Source organism: Balearica regulorum, chromosome 5 (assembly GCF_011004875.1).
Source record: "Balearica regulorum gibbericeps isolate bBalReg1 chromosome 5, bBalReg1.pri, whole genome shotgun sequence".
Lineage (NCBI taxonomy): Eukaryota > Metazoa > Chordata > Aves > Gruiformes > Gruidae > Balearica > Balearica regulorum.
In genome coordinates, this window is record NC_046188.1 from 8,093,136 (window position 1) to 8,113,832 (window position 20,697).

At 43.6% G+C, this 20,697-nt stretch overlaps 1 protein-coding gene across 2 annotated transcripts in view; it reads left to right on the plus strand.

Moving 5' to 3' along the window:
- The window catches only part of RHOJ (ras homolog family member J), a 63,636-nt gene that overhangs the window by 32,152 nt on the left and 10,787 nt on the right, over positions 1–20,697 (plus strand). For both annotated transcript variants that reach the window (XM_075753366.1, XM_010301481.2), the window contains 2 exons: positions 15,017–15,075; positions 20,523–20,687. In XM_075753366.1, the coding sequence (XP_075609481.1) occupies positions 15,017–15,075; positions 20,523–20,687 (224 nt within the window). The remainder of the gene's footprint in view (positions 1–15,016; positions 15,076–20,522; positions 20,688–20,697) is intronic.

Consider the following 20,697-nt stretch of genomic DNA (forward strand, 5'->3'; position numbering starts at 1 on the left):
CGAGGTGCCTTTTTTATACAAGCATCAGCACTGTTTCTTTAAAAATCAATGGAAAATTACAGCATGCCTGAAAACTCAGCAACATCCCATCCACTAAAGAGAAACAATCCCTGCCAGGCATCTGCCGCCGAGGTGAGCTCTTGTCTTGCTGATGTTCAAAATCAATTTCCAGTGGCAGCGATGTTTAGCCACTCTAATCTTGTAGTCAGGGAAATCAGCTCAAATAAAATATTGCAGGTGCTCTTGCTTTCTGAAAGCGCGAGTGGGCAACATGCCCTCTTCTCCACTGCTCCATGCACCTGCAACAGCAAAGGACCCGGGACTATCCCACAGGGATGAGCAGGACACGAGAGCCAGGCTCTGAGCATCACCCAGGGGATGTGCTGCCTGCAACAATGGCCAAACTCAAAAACTTCTCTTAGTCACAGACTAAGGCTTGGGGTTTTGTACCCCAGCTGCCCCCAGCTGCTCGATGTGGCCCCAAAGAGCCACGTCCCCTTTGTGCACCTTGTTTCCCTTGCTTCAAGACAGGAAATTTTCCTTCTCCACCTTCATTGTTGGCGTGTTTGCTCTGCAGAGCCGGGCTGGCCTCTGCCCGCCTGTTTGCACCGGCCTAATACAATGGAGTCATAATCCGAGGTGTTGCCATCGTAAAAATAGAAACAGAGAACAATGTCTTCCTTAAAAACAAGGCTTTTCATGTATCTGATTGTGTAAAATATGCTGCTTAAAATCCGTTCACTGTGCTAACCAGTAACTCAAATCAAAGATGCACTTCACATCATACTTGGTAATCATTTGCAGGGAGTACCTGTGGAATTTCTACTTCAATTCATTTCCCCTTTATTTGCAAGGTTCTGTGATTTTTCTTCAAAGTACCTTTGCTCTGAAGTCAGATGTGATCCCCATTAGTGGCACATTCACGCAGCTGAAGAAGAGTGTCAACATTTTCTAATACACATTAAAGCTCCAGAAAACAAGGGGGAATGAACTGCTCGGCTCTCGGGAGAGCAGTATGAAATAGAAAAAATTACCAGGCATGATGTTTAAAACCATCTCTTGGAATGCCTCTTTTAAAAGCTGCGTATTTCATTTAATCATTAAGCAAATCCAATCTTAAATAAAGCTAGGTGAAAAATAAATAATATTTCTTCCAGATGAAAGAATAATTCTCAGAGATGCCCAATTTCATATTGCCTAATATTTTGATTTTTTTTAATTGAGGTATATGCTGCTATCCCATATTTTGCTGACTAGGTTCCTTTCTCACTTAACGGAAGAAAGGAAATGTTATAAAATAATAATTTAATCATAAATTTCTGCTCTTTTGCAACTAGTGACCATTGCTTTTTAAGATCAAAACATTTTAAGAGCAATTTACATAAAAATATACACTGCTCATTTCAAAACTAGTTCACTTTTTTTTACAGCTACAAGACATTATGATTGATGTTTCTCCCAACCAAAAGTAATTCCTCTGAGCTCAGCAGGGTTGCCTCTGATGTTCACAAGGTGGAAGAAAAGGTGAATGAAACCTAATAAATCTTTTCAAGAGTAAATACAGTCTAAACGGAGTTATAGCTAACAAGGAGTGCAAGACATTCCCAGAAATTCAGATGAATTAGAACATTTGATTTGATTTAAAAATTGTAGTGAAGCATAGAATGATTAACAGAAAAGTTTAATTAATTAATCCTAACCTAAGAGTGAGAAGTTTAAAGAGCTTTGGTTAGAGCATGAAACCATTACAAATTCCTGTCACTTGGAAAAGCTACACATTTCAAAATTCATTTTCATTGTACATGAGGATGAAAGTTTAAAAATTATAAAATTTTCATAAGACCAAACTTTCTGTAAATAAAACAGTAAATAAATGGATCTACTGGACATAACTATTTAACTTCAAAACATTTAAATGGAAGTGGTGGTCACATCCATCTGTGCCAGCCCTAGTTTTAATGCGTTTGCAACAATCTACAAATTTTAGACTCTGTATTAAATGCCACTTTCACCATCACAAAAAGCATTCCGTAGCAGCTGACAGGCGGATCCAGGTACTCATGGTTTGCCACACGCCCCATCCAGGCTGCGTTGCCCATCGCCCAGCAAGCCACCAGCTGCCACGATGCCCACGGAGCCTCCCTGGCGTCCTGGGTGTGCATGCCTGGGTTCTCCGGGGGGTTACTCCTCCCGGTGCAGGAGTCACCGCTCACAGCGCGCGTTACCGTTATGGCAGGGAAACAGCTTTACATAAACTGGTTCAGGTCTTTTCGACAAAGGGAACAGTTCAGATCAGAGTCGGTTATTTCACATCATTTCACTTCATTTCTCCCAGTGGAAACACCTGAACTCTTCTGTTGAAAGTGACAGCTTCCCATGGAAACTTCTGATTCTGTAGAAATCACATTTTCTAGCTGAAAATACCTGTCCAGCTCTATACAGGAATTTGGATTTATTTTTTCTCTCCAAAGGTAAAATCCTCTAGCCTCAGCTCAACCAGGCACTTCAGCACCTCTTCTGTACATCCAGGTGTGGGCTGCAGCCAAGGTGCAACCTCTTGCTCTCCTGCAAGACCCAGCCTGTGCTGAAAAGGCCACCAAATCATCCCTGGTGGTAGGCAGAACCCTTCTTGGATCATGGAGGTTGGATCACGCTCTGCTGCATGAGTGCAATCACTCTTGAATGAAGGAGAAGGGCACCCCATGCCCAGGTTTGCACTCACCGTCTCTCCCTTTCACATGCGCGCACACAAACCCGCAGAGGGTTAAGACCAGGCATTTCATCCAGCTGCATCTGTTGCTTTTTCAACATTACAATCACTTCATTGTCTGCAGCGGCTGCCACACTGGAGGGGAAAGTGGAAGGCTTCTCAGCAGGACATAGATAAAGCATTAACATTGTTTAAAACCTTCATGGTAGCCAAGAAAAAAAAAATTCTAACTTCAGATTTTAAAGTTTAAAAAATTTCCAAGATTTTTGTTTACAGCGTCTAACATTTCTGCTTCGTAAGTCATATAGGTTTAGAGCTTCTGCACAAATGTTTGGCTAATGTCTGCAAGCTGCAGGGTAAATAGCAGCTGAAGTTCTGGTCCTGGTGCTAAGTACAATGGGCCTGATTCTGTTTCTGGGAAATGCAAAGCCGAGTTTCTGTCCCGGTCCTCCTTAGGGGCAGGAACAGGTACTTTGTTTTAAAGCCCTTTCAAGCAACGGGGAAACGTGCATGGGAAAAGCCAGAATTAAGTTCAAACTTAAACAAGATGCAGACAAAGCATCAGAGAGCCTGGTGTTGTAAGGGGCCTCAAAATGTCATTTAATCTTTCCCCCGCCCAAATGGGATTGACGGTATGCAAATGTCAGCTACAGAAGCGCTGGAGTTTGGGCAAACCTAATGCTCCTGAACTCTCACGCTTACCTTATCATGTCATGCAATGCATTACACTGGAGACAGCTAGGTTCAGTTCAATGTGCCAAATGTGCCCCCACCCCAACGGTTCACAGCTCAGAGGATCAGATGTTATTTTAAGCTACGCTACCATAACTCTGGAATGATGCCTGAGGCACCACTCTGCTTGCTGAGCCGGAGAGCAGGTCCGACTGCAGGTGTCTTGCTCAAATGCGCATGGCAGTCCCTGGGGGACACAGACACGTACCCCACATGACTGTGCCCAAATGCAGCACCCAAAACACCTCGGCCAGTCACTAGCCACATCTTTGCATTAGGCAGAGCAGCTAGCTCAGGGTAGATTTGGTCAGCCTGCCTGGCACCTGAGTGTAAGGAATAGGAAACCCAGGCTCCTTGCACAGATGGTAGCCAAGCTAGTGACTGCTTCCTGGTTTATATTCCTGCACATCAATCATATTTCCCCTAATATCAGGCTGTTATGGAAAACAAACTCCTGTCCCCTTCTGTGTACATCATAGGTAATTTTTTCTTCCTTTCTAGCTTTGGCATCTGTAACTTTTTGCTGAACATGCTAGTAAACAGAGAAGCCATTTTCCCCTGAATCACGTCCAGAAGCAGTAGGATGTGCCATCATATAGCACTGCAAGCTCTAGCACTAATGACACTGCTGGGGTAACATCTCTCCCCTACCCTGACCCAGCAACAGGTCCATCTTAGTTCCATGCCCCTCATTCCTTGGCTGTTCTACCACAATTACCAACACTGATTAATGTGGGGCAATACTGAGAACCAGCATCACCAGAACAGACCATCTGCTCAAGAGGCCCCTTGGCTGCTCTCAGCCAGGAATTCTTCAGGAACATGAGAAACAAAAGCTCCCCAATTTGTCAGCCTCAAAGTCCTCAAAGAATTAAATCCACCAGTCATAGCTGCTGAAGATTACAATGTTTTTCTGAAGTGTCTTTCTCACCAAGCACCTGGGACCTCTGTCAACTTCAGAGCATAGGGTCTTCTGCCAGTGTAAGTCACTGTGATATATCTACTCCATCATCTGAATATCCAGCCTGCAGTGAGGACAACCTGTCCACTGTGGAGCAGAAATTTTGTGCCCTTCCATCAGCATTATCTGTTCCCACTGCCATCGAACCCAGACCAAGGCAGATCACCACAGTTTTTAGGGAGACACTGTTACAGCAAAGATCCAGTGCTTTAGCCAGCACTGCCTCTCCAGACAGCTTTCCTCTCCCTTCTAGGCAAAACCCCCCCCCCTAGCTCTGATCCTCAAGCAGTGCAAGAAGAGAAGTAGCGGAGAGCTGCCTTAATTCCCCATAACTGTGCAGAGAGCCTCCCATGCCCTGGAGTTATTTTGTGAAACACTCTGTGGATTGCCTGGACACATTTCAGTGAGATTTGTTTCATTTTGCCACTAATCTTCCATTTATTCTGATGCTATTTACCAAGTCTCGTGTTCCCTTGATAACCAGATGCTTGACATAAGTTTGGACATAGTCTTTTCCCCAGCACTCAGTCACAGTTAGAGGAATGACTTGTTGCCTTTCACAGACAGAAGAGAGGAGTTAGGCAAATGGTCAAAGGCTCCCTTTATTCCCACTTTTTGTCCCTGGAGTAAAATTCACACTCCTTGATCTGCTTACCATGACCTTAGCATCACTGTTCAGAGATTCCAAATACATCCTTCACAGAATTGGGTTTCAATAAACAGTTGATTTAAAGAGCCTTGACTGACTTTATATGTGTTATACTCAAAATGCCATAGCATCTGGTCAGGTTAGCATAGATAGTTAAAATACTCATAACATTACTCCAATTCTCAGTTACTCTTTAATAATCTCTAGCACCTTTGCTATTGACTTGAGCCTAGCTCTAGATAAACATATATTCCTAGATACTGTGCTACAATCATGGAAGCTTTAAAAATATTTAGAAGAGCTAAAATATAGATATAGATAGAGATAATAGTCTACATTCTGCCTTTCATTTTTTGGATAGGCTTACATTGCAGTCACAGCCAAATTTTTGTTCTTTCATTCATCTCAATGCTACAAACAATCACATGGTCTCAGGAATGGCACTTTCTCTCCATCACGGTTAAGAAGATATCTAGTATTCTTCATTTTTTAGGAACAATCATAGTATTTTTAATAATACGTTCAGGTTCTATCTATTTATATTACTTAATGCTACATTTATTCCTCTGTCTAGCATTTGCCTGGATTTATTGCTATTACTTTCAGTAAAGAGTAAAAAGACCCTCAATTAGAGCATCGTTGAAATGCACACATCAGAGTCTATTTGCCTGCAAATTTAGTGCATTTACCTAGGCCATGGTTATTAGTTTCTAACTCAGGAGCAGAACTGTCTTCCATGGGGACAGCTGATGGTGCACAGTGAGCTGAAATATTCAGGAAGCACCTCCCAGTCTGCTGCAGTGCACAGCCCTCTATTTAAGACAGAATGAAATCCAACAAACACTCTCTTAGACACAATGTCAATTGTTCTTCAATTCCCCAAGCACTATAATCATGTTAGCCTTTTCCATCTAGCACAGCTTTGCACAACATTGAGGTCCCAAGAGCTCTCTCAGGACTGTATTACTGGAGAAACTGGTCATAGCTTTTCTGGCAAACAGAGACCCCAAGGTTCCTTGGATTCTGCTATCGGTGAAGCTGAATTTGTTCAAGGATTGATTAGCACAGCAATAACTCACTGAGTTGTAGGGGAAATCCTCCCGTGCTGATTTACAAACAATGAGGTCAATGCTTCCAATAAATCAACTTCATTCATGCTGTCTATAAATAAGTAATGTCCCAGACTGGGAAGAAGCTGGCTCATGTTTTAGTGTTGTGCTTGTTCTGAAAGCATTGGGAATTTCCATTCTCTTTCATCCATTTCTGGACCAGATTCATTCTGCTTGATCTTCCTAATCTACCTCCACCGCTTTTGTGTTCTTTGTCATGTAAGCTCGCCAATGCCGAAGTCTGACTTCTCAATGCTTTTTGAAAGATTTACAGCATTTCATATCAGCTGCTTGAATAAAAATGATTGGTGGACTGGTACATCTCTTCTATGCTTGCTATCTCTGCATAACAAATACCCGGCTGTGAAGTGCTGCAGCCTTTTTCCTCTCAAGATGCTAAAAAACCACATAGTACAAGTCATGAATCTTCCTATAGGGTGACACTGTCTAGATTAATCTATTCCTGTTGCAGAATGGGACAATAGAGCTGTCATTTTGTGTCAGCCTGCTTCCCCAACACGGCTGGAAAACGAGTTGGGGGTGGGCATTTTCTCACCAATTCCACTGGAATCCTCAAACCTGTACTGACGAGGCAGAGGAGAGGGAGTGCCCCTTGCTGCATGCAAGAAATAGGAGTCCAAGGTGAAGGGCAATCCCTAGAGGCAGCAGAGAGACATCTGGAAAGAAAACGTTGAAATGTGTTTAGATATCGCTTCTCTGATGCTTCCAGAAGTACCTGAATCCTGCTGAAAAAGCTTGTCTCTGCATAGTCAATCCCAGACTTCCAAAAGTCTTCAACATTGACTGCCATACCATGAGAGCATTGCAGGAGCGTGACTGTTTGCTTCCCCTTTTGTGAGATGCCTTCAGCAGGCATTTGAGCTACAGTCTCCATGTTTTCCATGCAACTGTAGAGTTAAAAAGAATATAATAAAAAGGCTTACAAATACAAAAGCCAAGAATGACTTGACTTTGCCCTTAAGAAAAGCATAAAGAACTGCAAGACTCATTAAATAACAAGAATAATCAACCAATGCAAGCTTTATATCAGCCGTTGAGGGTTGACAGGTAGAAATAGGAAAGTCATGTTACCTCTGGCTAGATCGTTAGTGAAACCATTGCTAGACCACACTGTCTAGTCCTAGTGACTGCTTGAAAAAGAATTTGGAAAAGAGCTACAAGAAAATATGCCTTGTAGGAAGACACTAGATAAGCTATTTAGAGCAGAATAAATGATACTATGAATCCTATCTGGCTTTAAAATCACTAGATGTCTGTGGCCTAAAGACAAAGCAGCGAATTCCTTACCACCTCATTAGACCAAGAGCTACACTGAGTGAAATCAGCTGAATCCTGGCCCCGGAGGCCTCTCTGTGCTCCCACCACGGGGAGCAGACTGGAAATGTTTTTCAGATATTGTAAATATCAGATGGGCAAACATAGTTGCTCAGCAGAACATAGATCTCATCCATTGATGAGGTGACGGAAAACGGTGAGGTTTACTCAGAGCCCTTTCTTTGAAAAATGCTGGCTATCAGGCCTGTACGAGCTAGTGGTAGATGATTACAGGAGCAATTAAAGAAAGGCATTTAGTACAATTTACATCTAAAGTGAGGTATTTAGGCCAATTACAGGGAAAAATAGCACACTTTTGATTTTTCTTTCAGAAAGAATATAGTTAAGCTGCAGGATAAGTCTGAGGTAGCAAATCAATTTTGCTGTAATCAAATCTTGTTTGTCATGAAGGAGGAAATGGGGGAACATGCCATGAGCAATGTGTGACTCAATTTCCTGGAGATCACCCTCATGTGTGGAAGTGAAGAATGGCCCAGCCTTGAGTCACGGGGCACTGGCAGACCCTGGGTGAGCCAAGGGTCCTGTGACACCAGCTCTTAACTGCCCTGGGTGTGTTGGCCGTGCAATGTCGTAGCATTGCATTCAGTCAAAGCAAAGGGAGTATTTCCAAGGAGGAATGCTACAAGGGTAGCCTTCTAGCTAAAGCGGCAAACAGTCATTAGAGCTCAGCTAATTGTCATTTCTGACTGGAATGATGGGAACATATTGTTAAGGTCTTACTTACTTACTTTTTTGACTGGCTTCCTTTGGTGGGTGCCAGATTGTAGCATCCCTAGGGCTTTCATTTGCAGATTTCGTGAGTGATCCCAGCTTCAGCTGCAGCTGTGTAACATCTCCTGAAGACAGGTCCACAGCAGCATGTGAGAGGTTAATCCTTGGCAGCCCTATCCCAATTTTCTTCACCTGGATCAGCCAAAGAAAGATATTTCTGAACACAAATATGACCCCAAATAGGATTCATGAATGCACCTGCAGCACTTAGAAGGTGCTACAAAAATGCATTGCTCACATTTACTTTGTTTTCCTGTTGAATATTCAAAGTTGCTATTTCTTAAAGCCTGGGATATGTAGTTTCAGTTCTATTACTTAGATGCCTGACAGTTATGGGAACCAAAGGGAACTAAAGACCTAAATGTCTCAGAGACATGTTTGAGTTTCAGTCCCTAGTTGGAACATAACAGGGATCCTCACATTTCAGCCACAGAGAATCTTATTTAGGAGCTATGTGGTACGAAAAGAAGACAATTTATAAACAAGATTTTTTAAATCACTCTTCTTCAAAAAAAATCCTACAAAAAGAGTCCTGTCCTGCCTAGGGTAAGCCCCAGAGAGCCACAGACATCTGTGAGGAGGAAGGGGATTCCCAGTTCATTATGAAAGCTTTCACAAATCTACATTCAGGAAGGAAAATGTTACGCAGCAAGCAAAGATATTGTCAGTATCCCCAGAGATATCAGTTGCTAGAGAACACACCATATTCAGTATATTGATAACTTCACTTCACAGAAATCACTCTGAAAAGGTCCTAGAGGAAGGAATCTGAGGTCCCTGAGATACCCTGGCATTTGCTGCAGTCCACAATGTACGTGCTCTTGAAGATATGGTCTGGACTTGAGTCATGCCTTGTAAAGATGATTATCAGAGAGGGAGTAAAATCCCCTGGGGAGATCATTGACTGGTGCCCCCTTCTGAGGAGTTCAACCTAAAGCTCAAATTTAAGCCAAGGAAAGCACACAAAAACCCCACAAAATGAAGTCTTAATTGCAGGTGGACACTATTCTTTGTACGAATGACTTGACAGTTATTCTGGTAAAGAGCACAGAGGAAAATGGGAATTAATGGTTCTGGCATTGCTGAAAATGTTCTGATTTTATAAGCTGGTGTTGCAGCAGACTTAGGGCTTATTCACAAGGGAGAAGGGATATCAGCTTCTTCGTATACTGAGAGACCAGAGAAGAGGATTCTCTGGGACCTGCTCTAGTCCTCCAAGGTGACACTGTGGTTCCAGTCTATCTGAGTATGGGACGGTTCACTCATTATTTTGCCAATAAGGTCTATGTTTCTTTGTGAATTTGAATCCTTCCCCTTTCCAAATGTCCTGAGCATGATTAGGCTGCCCAAAGTCAAGGCAAAATATTTCACTCTACAACTGAAAGTTTTGTTCAACTAGAAACTGGAAGAATACATATATATATATATGTGTATTTTACATGTTTGGGTGTGCATGTGTATTTTAAAGACAAAAATATTGCCTAGTTTATTTCTCATTGCTATCCTCCCTCCTTAGTATCTGATCTGTATTTAACACTGTTCAGAACCAGTTATAGTTTCATGTAAAGCTTCACCTGACAAATACATGCAGGAGCAAAGAAGTTTGGTTTGAATTAGCATTGTGAAACTGGGCACAAGCTGAAGCCAAGAGTTTAAAACAGTATTGATCCCTCTTGAGTGAGGCACGTATGAAAAAGCACTTTTGGAAGTGAAAGGAAAGCTATAAGGCACACATATAAAGAGCTTTCTATCTAGAAATGAAAAATTTGGTCAAGTGTCTACCTCCCTTAGAGCAGTAAGAACCCAAAACTTCCATCTAAACTCCACTGTACATGAACAAAACCAGCTGTTTTGTCCATCGTCCTGATTTTACCCTCTTTCCCAGCTGGAAAAGAGAGAGACCTGGGCATTTCTGCTGCCAGTAGGTCAAACAGAATTGCAATTATTCTTATACTGGTGGACATTATTCTATGTTAAGTAAAGTGCATCTGGTACATATAGTGAACAGACAAGTGCACAAACTTAATAGTTTAATAACTTAATAACTTGATGACAAGGGCACAAGATGGCCCCTGTGAAAGTTTGAGGCTTGATGCAGACTAACTTGCCCCCAAAAAATGAGAAAGCCTTTCCATCCAAGCAGGTGCTACCATCTCTGGTTGCTGTCATGCTCCTGGCATCTCTCTCCAAAGCAGCTGGACCTTAATTTGTTGGCAGGAAGGCACTGGAATAAATAGATGACTTCTCCCATGTGGTATCACATTAGACATTGCCTAAGCTATTGTGTATATTCTGGCTAGTGGTTTCACAGTCATTTGGTTCTTCACAGGCACGGAAAAATTCCCCGTGATGTGCACATCCACTCTCCTGTACCACAGCTAAGCGAGTTTGAGCTATTGCATCCAAGTTTGGTGTCATACCAGAGACTTACGTGTTGCTTTGAGCTATTAATCAAGGATAAGAGATTCTGGGAAGGCAGCAGACAATTTACGTCCCCTTTCTGTCAGTGCAGACCATGAATGTTGCTGTTGTGTGGCTGACGGGCTCTTCTAAGGGAAAATTCACTCCTACAAAGTCACTAGGGCTTTGCTGTGAGCAAATGAAATACAACGGGGGAAGCGTTTGGCAAAGACTGATCATTGACAGGTGGGTCTGGGGCAACCTGGGCAACAAGAATATCAACAAAAATTGTCATATTTTCCCCAGGAACATAAACTAATCACTTATTTAAAAACGTATCTCCCAGTTCAGACCAGTTCATGGTCCACGCACCAGATCCAGCCCACACAAGAAATCCATCTAACATGTTGGCTTTCTGTTGTGGCCTTCAAGCAGGACAGCATGTTTCAGAGCTGTGTTGAAGCCCATTAGCAAAACCCCCAGGCAGACAGACCTGCGACAAAGGGCTGGTGACCCAAAATAGTTACTCAAACTCTAACAAGCAGTACCCAGCTAATTTATGACCTAACTAACATTTTAAAAGCAGTGTTTTACACATCCTGCACTTAGTTAAAACCACCCAGTGAAAGGAGGAAAATGTCTTCCCTGTCGCACAGCCTGATGCAACCCAGACTGGAGCCAAATGAGAACCAGGGCTGTGCAAGGATTCAGCCACATTTTATTGCAGTCCCCGCTGCACTTGGTGTTAAAGGCCATGCCATTTCAGTGCTTAATCAATATATCAATAGGGCGAGTAAATGGCAAGGAGATTCGTATTTATCTTGTTACTCCAGGTCTGCTCATAAAGCCGAGTTCACAAGCCCGTAAAGGAGCCTGCATTACCCCCAGTAAGGGGAAGGAATTCTGCATTGGCTTCCCATAGGCTTGGCCACTGAGAGAACAGGAAAAGATAGTAACACGATAAGTAAAAGTAAACTCAGATAAAGCCAAAAGTAAGGCCTACAAATCTAGCAAAGCAATCTCAGCTCATAAATATGACCTACCAAGTGGACACGCTGAACAGCCTTTCACCTGACAGAGGCGGACTGATAAACTCTTAGTATAAAAATACCGTGATGTTTTCACAGGCAAAAGCCATTTATTTTGACATCTGTTTTGCCTGCATGAAAGTGTGGTGGAAATTTCAGCACCAATACATTAATCTAGACATGGCTGTTTCAAGACCCAGTGATTATTTGAATTGTCAGTGTGAGCCATTTGGTCCCCATGCATTCAGAGCCAGGAATCCACAGATAACAGTTTGCCTGTTGCTGAAGTTTAGCCAACAAGACAGTTTTGCTGGGGTGGTAGCTGTAAACTTCTTAGAGAAGTGGACAGGAAGGATATCTTCTGATGATGAGACAGATTAGAACAATCAACAAGAAGAAAGAAAATATAAAGGTTGATAGGAAAAAAAATAGAAAAAGAAATTACTAATGCCATGCAGAAATTCACAGTAGGACCCAAAGAAGGCAGGATGCTATAAGAAGGATTAAAATGTGATGTGTAAGCTGGGTAGTCTTGAGGGTGTATTTTTCCTAAAGCCCTTGGATTTCTCAGCCCTTGTGTATGTGAAGAGTAATGGTAGGACACCACCAGCCTCTTTATTCTCCCTTGGCATTTCCAAGAGGTCACCGAGAGCCAAACTGAACTGTACAAACTATCAATACCCAGTCAGTGTGTGACTCTGCAGACCTGTTGCAATATATTCACCTTGACTTCATGGACCACAAAGCACAGATAATGGTTTAGGAGCTGTTGCAGCATATCCTTTTGGCAAAGCATATTGTGCTGGAGACAGACTGGACCTCTAACCAAACAGCTTATCTCCAAAACTTACTAACTACTGGAACAAGACAGCAATTTGTATCTGCACCAGGGCTTTTTGCCAGTGTAGTTCTGTCAGTCAGATGTCACCAAGAGATGGGCCAACAAAGCTTCACAGCAGCCTGAGCCTGGACAGAGTAAATTTCAGTGTGAGTTTTAAGTTTTTAAAACACTGAATACCTGAGCTGATCTTTTGCAAGCAGGGCCCAGCTCAGTTTGCCTGTGATCAGGGTTGGCTAGCAGGAGAGGCAAAGCTGGATAACTATGTCAGTACTGACATATGGCAGATGTCTCTTCATCATACACATTACATCACTTGTACGTTCACGCACCCCATGGCCACACAGATGCCATATGAGCATCCTGCTTTGGAGGTGCTCTGCAGACTCCATACAACTTCAACCAAGGACTGACGGTGGAACTAATGCTCATGTGCAGTCCCAAACACCACTTTGGCCAGCTGAGCACTGGATGGCTCACGCACTGCAGCTGGAAAATTGCCTTCAGCTGAAGGGTACATCTTCCCACAGTCATCCCTTGAGCAGAGTAAAATCAGCAGAACAGGGGGCAGGTTGAAGGCTGACCAAGGTTGCAACTGGGCAAAAATTCTCACCTCCCAGCTGCCTCCAGTAAGCTGTGCAGGACACCTGTGGCCCCCACTGCTTCTGTGAAGGGAGCTAAGAAAAGCAAGCGTATTGTCAGTAGACTTATACAGTTCATACCTCTACTGGGACATTTTGAGAGTCCCTACACCACAAAAAGTTGAAAACCTGGGATCTGGGGAGGTTTCGTTCAAATTAGTTTATTCAAGTCAGGTTGAAGGAAGTGGATCGGGCATCTGGGCAGTCTCCTGTCTGCATTGGTACCAATCTCCCCACCCTGGTACCTCTTCCATGGGCTCTTCTACCCATGGACATCCATGCTCAACAGCTAGCCCCATTTTGAGTTCCCCTGGGAGCTGCACTCTGTACGAGCTACCTCCTGAACTGAGGAGCAGGAGGAGGGCTCTCAGCCCCTTTCCCATCTCTTCTTTCCCCCCTGCACATTACAAGGCAGCCCCAGCAGCGGGTCAGTGCAGCCCGTCCTGCTCTCATCAGCAAGTCTGGTCCTCGCTGAGCCTTTGTACTTTCAGGATGTCAGTTTTGTTCTGTTTATATGCTAGCAAAATTACTGTGTTGCTTTGCAAGCAAGTAAAGCTGCTGAATAATCAATCTGTCCAGCCACACTGACAGAGACTTCAAGTCTAAGAGATTTCAAACAGGACATTGTTTCCCAGTGCAGGAGCTATTAATGTCTATGAACTGGTTGGTGCTTTTCTCCTACAAATGTCTTACCACTTTAAAAAAAAATCAGCAAGAACCTGTGTGATGGTTTCAAGCCTCCTCTTTGCCAAGTAACTATTAATCTTTCCCAGCCCTCATCAATGGCAGTTGTGATCAGCCGATGGGCACCTGTCTTCGCCCCCCTCCACCCTAGCCGTAGCTCTGTGTTCATTCCAGCCATTTGCTCCTCTCTAAACCAAGCAACTTTCCTGATGAATGTTTAGAATCTTCTTGCTGGCTAACAAATGGAACTGGATTCCCTCCTTTTCTTTCTAGTTGAGTAGTAATGATTTAAGCAGATTAACTGGTTAACAAAATGTCATTAACACAGATCATACCCTTTATACAAAACAATGTGGATTACAGAGATCAGCTAATAACGGAGTTCATCCAAAGGCAATAAGAAAACATTTTCATCAATGTCAATGGGCTCAAAATGAAGTTCAAAGTAAACTCTACTAAAGGAGTAAACATGCTGAGTGTGATCAATAAACTAAGCCATGTTTTCCTTCATTTGCAACAGAATCTGTTTAACATGCCTTCAAATATTAGTGCTTCTCTTCCTCCCCATCTTGTGGAGCATCCACCACAGAGTCCTACATATTAAGCACTGCCACTTGACCTGCGATTGCATGACACAGGACAGGATGGGTTGCCCAAGAGGCAGCGCACCTCCACTGACACCCACCAAATATCAACCACTCTGAATGCTTCATCATTTCACAGCCTGGAAGAAATAAAATAATAAATACACCCTCTCAATGATCCATGACAAACCTACCCCAGCGCTCATGGTGGGGAGGCAGGAATCTTGTGCTTTCAAGTCCTATCACCTCATGGGGTCAGCTGGTGGCTGCAGACACAGAAGCGAATGTCCACCAGTCTCTGGGTCCCTGATAGCAGCAATGTGTGCAGCTCATCTGTCGGTGAAGAAGAGCTTGGCATAAAGCATTTGCGTCTGTTGTGACTTTAGGTTGCCTTCAATTTGGGTTGAATTTATGTGCTTGGTTTAGGATGCATATTGTGAGGTACATGCTAATGTGTCTAGCACAGGGGTGTATTGGCATTTCAGGATTAAAACACATACAAATGAGGCCACTGGATTGTGCATGAATAACATATCTTGTTTCTTTCTTCCAGTAACTGTGACTGTGGGAGGACAACAACACTTGCTGGGACTTTATGACACTGCAGGGCAGGTAAATTACTGCAAAACATTTATAAGTTTCCTTCCCCATGGTTTGTTTGTTACTATCATATATTGGAGATTGTTGTTCATGATATTTGTGGGGGTTTTTTTACAAATACTAATAACAAAACAAAAAGTTTTCTACACAGAGATTTCATCCTGGGTCAGCAATATATACAAATACACTCATCCCTAAGACTGCATTTTGTTTAAGCAAAAAACTAAAGCCTGATGAGGCTGCTCAGCCTCCCGTATATCCATCTCCTACTGCAAATATGATGTTTCATATAAAGTCAGTGGTTTTGTACCATTACCACATGGTGGCATTGAAGATACAGAAAATAATTCCTGTTTCCAAGATCAGAAAAATAATATCATACAGCACCAGCCTATCTGTCACCAACTATTGACTTTTTAAATAGTAACCCAGCCAGATTGGCACCCATCCCTGCATTCTTCTCCCGGGACAAGGATGTCCATTACAGGAGAGTCTGTATCCCATGCTTACTTACATATATAATGCTTTTACTCTTTCCACTGTCCACAGTCCAATACAGTATGCTTGCACTAAAAGTTTGCCGAAGAGCTCTGCTCTGTGGGCTGATTTCACCCCCTGGAGATGAAGAGAGAGTATTTCTCACTGCCTTGCTCTGCCAGTAAAAGGGCAGAAAAAGGTACAGGGAGCAAGACATTTTCACGGTGAAATTTCCCTCTCCTACCTCCAAATGCCAGCAACCGAAAATAAAGAAATTACCACCATCCACACAGAAACTTTGCAGAAAATCACCTGCCAAGAGGGGAAGGAGCAGGTCCCAGGTCCGTCCCAGCCTGGCAGGGCTGGAACCCACATCCACCAGCTCCTCCGGTCAGAGCTGGCACTGGGCAGCCGAGGATGTGCAGGAGGCAGCAGGAGATGAAAGCAGATTTGGGAGCCTGCTTCACTCTCTGGGACCCAGCAGCCCTGGATGCAGGGCTTTGCTTTCAAAAGCACTTCTTGGCTGTGGGTTTTTTTGGCTATGACTGACTGCTATGAAATGTATAAACAATGCAGAAGGAGACCCTCCTGTCTGCAGAGGCCACTTATTGCAGAGTATACTCTTCAGTAGCATGCAGAGAGGTCAAAAACCACATCAGGACAGACTGTCACTTCCAGAAAAACCTGCACTCAACAGGACTGGAGCTTTTATGCTTTGGGTTTCGTTTTTTGTCTTATCATATTTTATTCCTATCACATGTCTGTAGGAAGCAACGGTCACTTCATAGCTAGCTTGATGTCACTTACAGTCCACCCATCCTTTTTATTTACATGGTGTAAACAGATGATCCAAAAGCCAGTCCCAAAATATGACCCAAGTCCTTGTCCCATGTTCAACGCATGTTCAATTTTCTATTCTGTGCTCACAAACACAGAGCTCAGAGCATGTCTGTCATGATCCAGCAGCACTGCAAGCCTTTGCAAATGAAACTGGAGTTATATTCCATTCTCAGTCAGATTTTACCCACTGCCTTAATATTTCTACTTGTTTTGTAGGGCTGACAGTTCCACCTGTCAGCCATTTCCTCAGCAACACATCCTTTTATTTGTCCTCCTGAGCCAGAACAAACACAAATCTGCCCATCTGACAAACTTCCCCCCTCCATCCGCTCCTCCACAATCATTTTGCCATCCTCTGCTTCAAACTGGCCAGGGCACCACCTGCCTCCAAGCACCATTTCTAACTCATCAGGCTCATTTCCCTTTCAGACCTTGGTCCAGAGGACGTGGCCATCTAGTCAAAACTCAGAGCATGAATCACTTCTTGATGACTAGATTGTATCTCCATGGAGGCTGAGAGGATTATGCTTCCCACACGCTCAAGCTATAACGACAGATCATCTGGGTTGTTTCCTCCCTCCTTCTCCTTGTGTTGTGTGGCTTTCTAAAGGCATCGGCGTGAAGTCATAGCCAAAAATAGCACTTGACATTACGATGCTATAAAACATATGCTAATGAAATAACAATTGGAAAATGTACTCCTGCAGCAGGACCCTCTGTCAGCCTGAAGGGAGAGCTGGCAGAGACCCCAGATCTGGGGTATCTGGTTTTCTGCATCCTTGGCACAAACAGTCCTAGGAGGAAAAAAGCAGTGGTCTTTTTTACCCTGGCTGGACTCAGGTGCGAAGTGCTTTAATGGGCTGACATGGCAGGGAGCATACGTGAGATCAGCACGGCAGCAACATAAAAAAACCAAGTTTTGCTGTACTTTCTGGGCCCGAGCGCTGCAAGGCTGCTGATGGCAAGAGAGCAGGAAGGGAGCAACAGCGGTTGATGCCTCTTGGCTCCAGCAAGTCATAAGCACATAACTCAGCAAGGCCAGGTCTGGTGCTGGCATTTCCATGCCAAACCAGTGACCAGGCAGTGTAACTGGGAAGCTTTGTGCTCCCTAACTAACAGACATCAAAACGCAAGCACAAGCCAACAAAACAAATTAATGATCAGCTGCAGCCCAACCCCATGAGGACTCACATCCCTTCCCAAACACCACTGTCACTAGCTGTAGCACCTCTGGATATGCCCCATACCCATGCAAAAGTCCAGTTCCTCTTTTACATTATTTATTTGCTTGATTTCAACCATCTCTGAAAGAGAAATGATCCTGAAGGTTTTCATAACAGTCCATTGCAGGTTTTTATAGCCTTCTCGTGGAGAGCAGGTACGAACGGAGGCAGGGTCCTTGTCTGATGTGGTTTGGAGGCTCCTGCCAGCCCGCAGACACAGGCATGTACAGGAGCCCGGATCAACTCTTATCCACGACATTTGTGCTTTAACACATCCGTGCAAGCTTCCGTGTGCCCTGACAGGAGACAAGACCTCTGCTACGTGATGCGTGGTTGTCCCTCCTTATGGCTTATATAATGCTCTGTGCCGCTAACACAAATCGGGAATGCTCCTCCTGTAAAAGGATTTTCTAGGGGCTACAAAGCAACAAGCAAAATAAAAAGAAATGCACACTCCGGTAGCTGTCACCATGAGGCAGTGCACTCATGCCTTTTAGTTTGTAATTTTAATGGTACAATAAGTTCCAGCCCCTCTAAATAAGCAAGTCTGGAATATTGAAACTGGTTATATTTAGCCAGTTTCTCGGCAAAAATTCCTAAATCACGATTCCTCAAGGGCTTGCTGCCACCGCGTGGCTGTTTTAGGAGGGTGATTTGCAGCAGTTAAACCAAAAACACAGAAAATGTCTTTGCCGAGCACTTAGTATCAGCCCATGTTGACCGTGACATAATTTCAGAGAAGTCATCAGGTTTGATGTTCCAGGTTAAAATAATGTCCCATAATCAGGCCAGGGCACACAGCATCCCCATAAAACTCGACTGTCTCTGTAATGCAATTGCTCCTTCGCTCCTGTCATGCTGGCATCCACTTTGCCTCTATTAACTCATCAATAGGAGCTGGGTGTCATATCCAGAGTCTCATATAAATCTCCTCACGATGACTTTGCTTCTTCATGGCCTGTTTCGCTGATCTTCTCACAAACGCCTCTGAGTTTTCCTTCCTGACATTCCTTGAATGTGGAGAATCTAGTCTTTCTTGGATTGATATATGCAAACACTTCCTCTTGTCATGTAAATCTTTCTTCAGATCGATACTTTCTGTGATACTGAAAAGATATAGGTCAGTTGACAAATACTCTGGGTTTACCCCAAATACTGTGGGTGTGGGGCTGGAGGTGGTAACTGGGAAATTACTCTTCCTGCTCAAGTGGGTTTGGTACAATGAACATTCAGTTAGACACAACAAAACTTTTTGTTTGTGGTTTAGGATGTTTCTTTAAACTTCTTTTTAATGAGACGGAGCTAAATTTGGCCTCGTACTTCCTTTCAGAATAAATAATTAAGGTTTTTTGTTTAGAAAAGGTTGGCGCAGACTTTTTACATACTCCATTAATATTTTTCGGAAACTAGTGTCGATTCAGAAGTAGTCTGGGTCAGCTTATCTCTGCATAGTCAGTGAACAAAGGACTTCAGAAAGAAGATTTACCAGTCTGAACTCATAATTAAGCCCTCTCATTTGCTGACCCAATGAGAGCAAGACAGTAGCAAGACTGAATGAAGACACCATCTAAGCTGGACACACAGTGATATATAGTCCTGCATCAGCTTCTCCTGCAGGACAGACAGCAGTTGCATTGCTCCTGCCCCTAACGTGGGTTTTCCCTACCTCAGATAAATGTTCTCAAGTCTGAGCAGCAGTGCCTGGATATCTTTTTTTTTTTTTTTTTTCCTTTTCACTGAGTTATTAACTACTTCAGTATCTGCAAAGCAGAACTGCAGCAGCTGCAGTTTCAGACAATTATAACCAAAAAAGACCATACTGCAGAGATTTGAGGCCTGCCCAGAAGGAGGAAACTGTAAACTAAAGACCTAGGCCTCAGCCGGGCTTCATAGCAACATATATTATCATTTCTTCCACCCCAACTTTGTGTTCCCTTCCCTTTTTTTTAAATTCTGGACCCACCAAAAAAGTCTTCCGAATAGGTGTGTCCCCTCTAAAAGTATCTGTTTCATTACCCTGAAATTTTCTAACAGGTTTCATATTGAACAGTACCAACCAGACACAGCTACATATGCTCTCACCATCAGAAAGAGCCAGTACATCCCTTTCACACGGCTTGCAAACCCTCTGCTCGCTCTCAACATCTCAAGCCTGAAAACAGACCTAAATTCTTCCTTGAAACTCAGCTATGGAAGCCAGCTCACGACAGAACACAGCTGCACTTTGAGCTGTTTGAAAATTCACCCTCTACACAACTAGCACAAAGAGAAGACGTCTCTCCTTCCCCAGTCCAGGGCCTGTGGAAACACTAAACCACCCCCCCAGTGATGTCCCAGCCACTGCAGGCTGGATTTGATCTGCTCTGTGCTTTCAAAATGAGTGTCTTCTGCTGACTGACACATTGCTGCATACCATACATGACTGTGATGGCACTAAATAGACCAGAGACCCTATTTGTTGTATGTGATCGTGTCTATAATGCCTACCGGGGAATAGAAAGCCCATAATAGTAATAGAAAAGCCACTAAAGAAGTGTGTCGTCAGCAAATATTAGCCAGCAGTGACAGTCAAATAATAATTCCCAGGATGGCATCACATTGCCAGAGGGCTGAGGCCAGCACACGCAGCCTCAAGATCAAATTTTATCATACCACCAGTGACGGCTGCTGTTTAGCATTACCCTCTACACCAGCATCACCACGGATAATACACACAAACAAAATGTGCTAGCTCTTTTGAGTAAAGATGCTGATAAAACAGCAACCCTGGCCCAAGAGGTGTCATTTCCCCCTTGGCAGCTCCCCGGATCTGTGCATGAACATGGAGAGACAGTGTTGAACAGTTCAAGAGCCAACATGATGCCCCCATCTGTAGTTATCCCCCACCCCATAACACACTTGCTGTTTTCCCCCTGGCAGGAGGACTACAACCAGCTGAGACCCCTGTCCTACCCCAACACGGATGTGTTCTTGATCTGCTTCTCAGTGGTGAACCCTGCTTCATACCACAATGTCCAGGAGGAGTGGGTGCCCGAGCTGAAAGTCTGCATGCCCAACGTGCCTTATGTCCTCATAGGAACACAGGTAACACTCC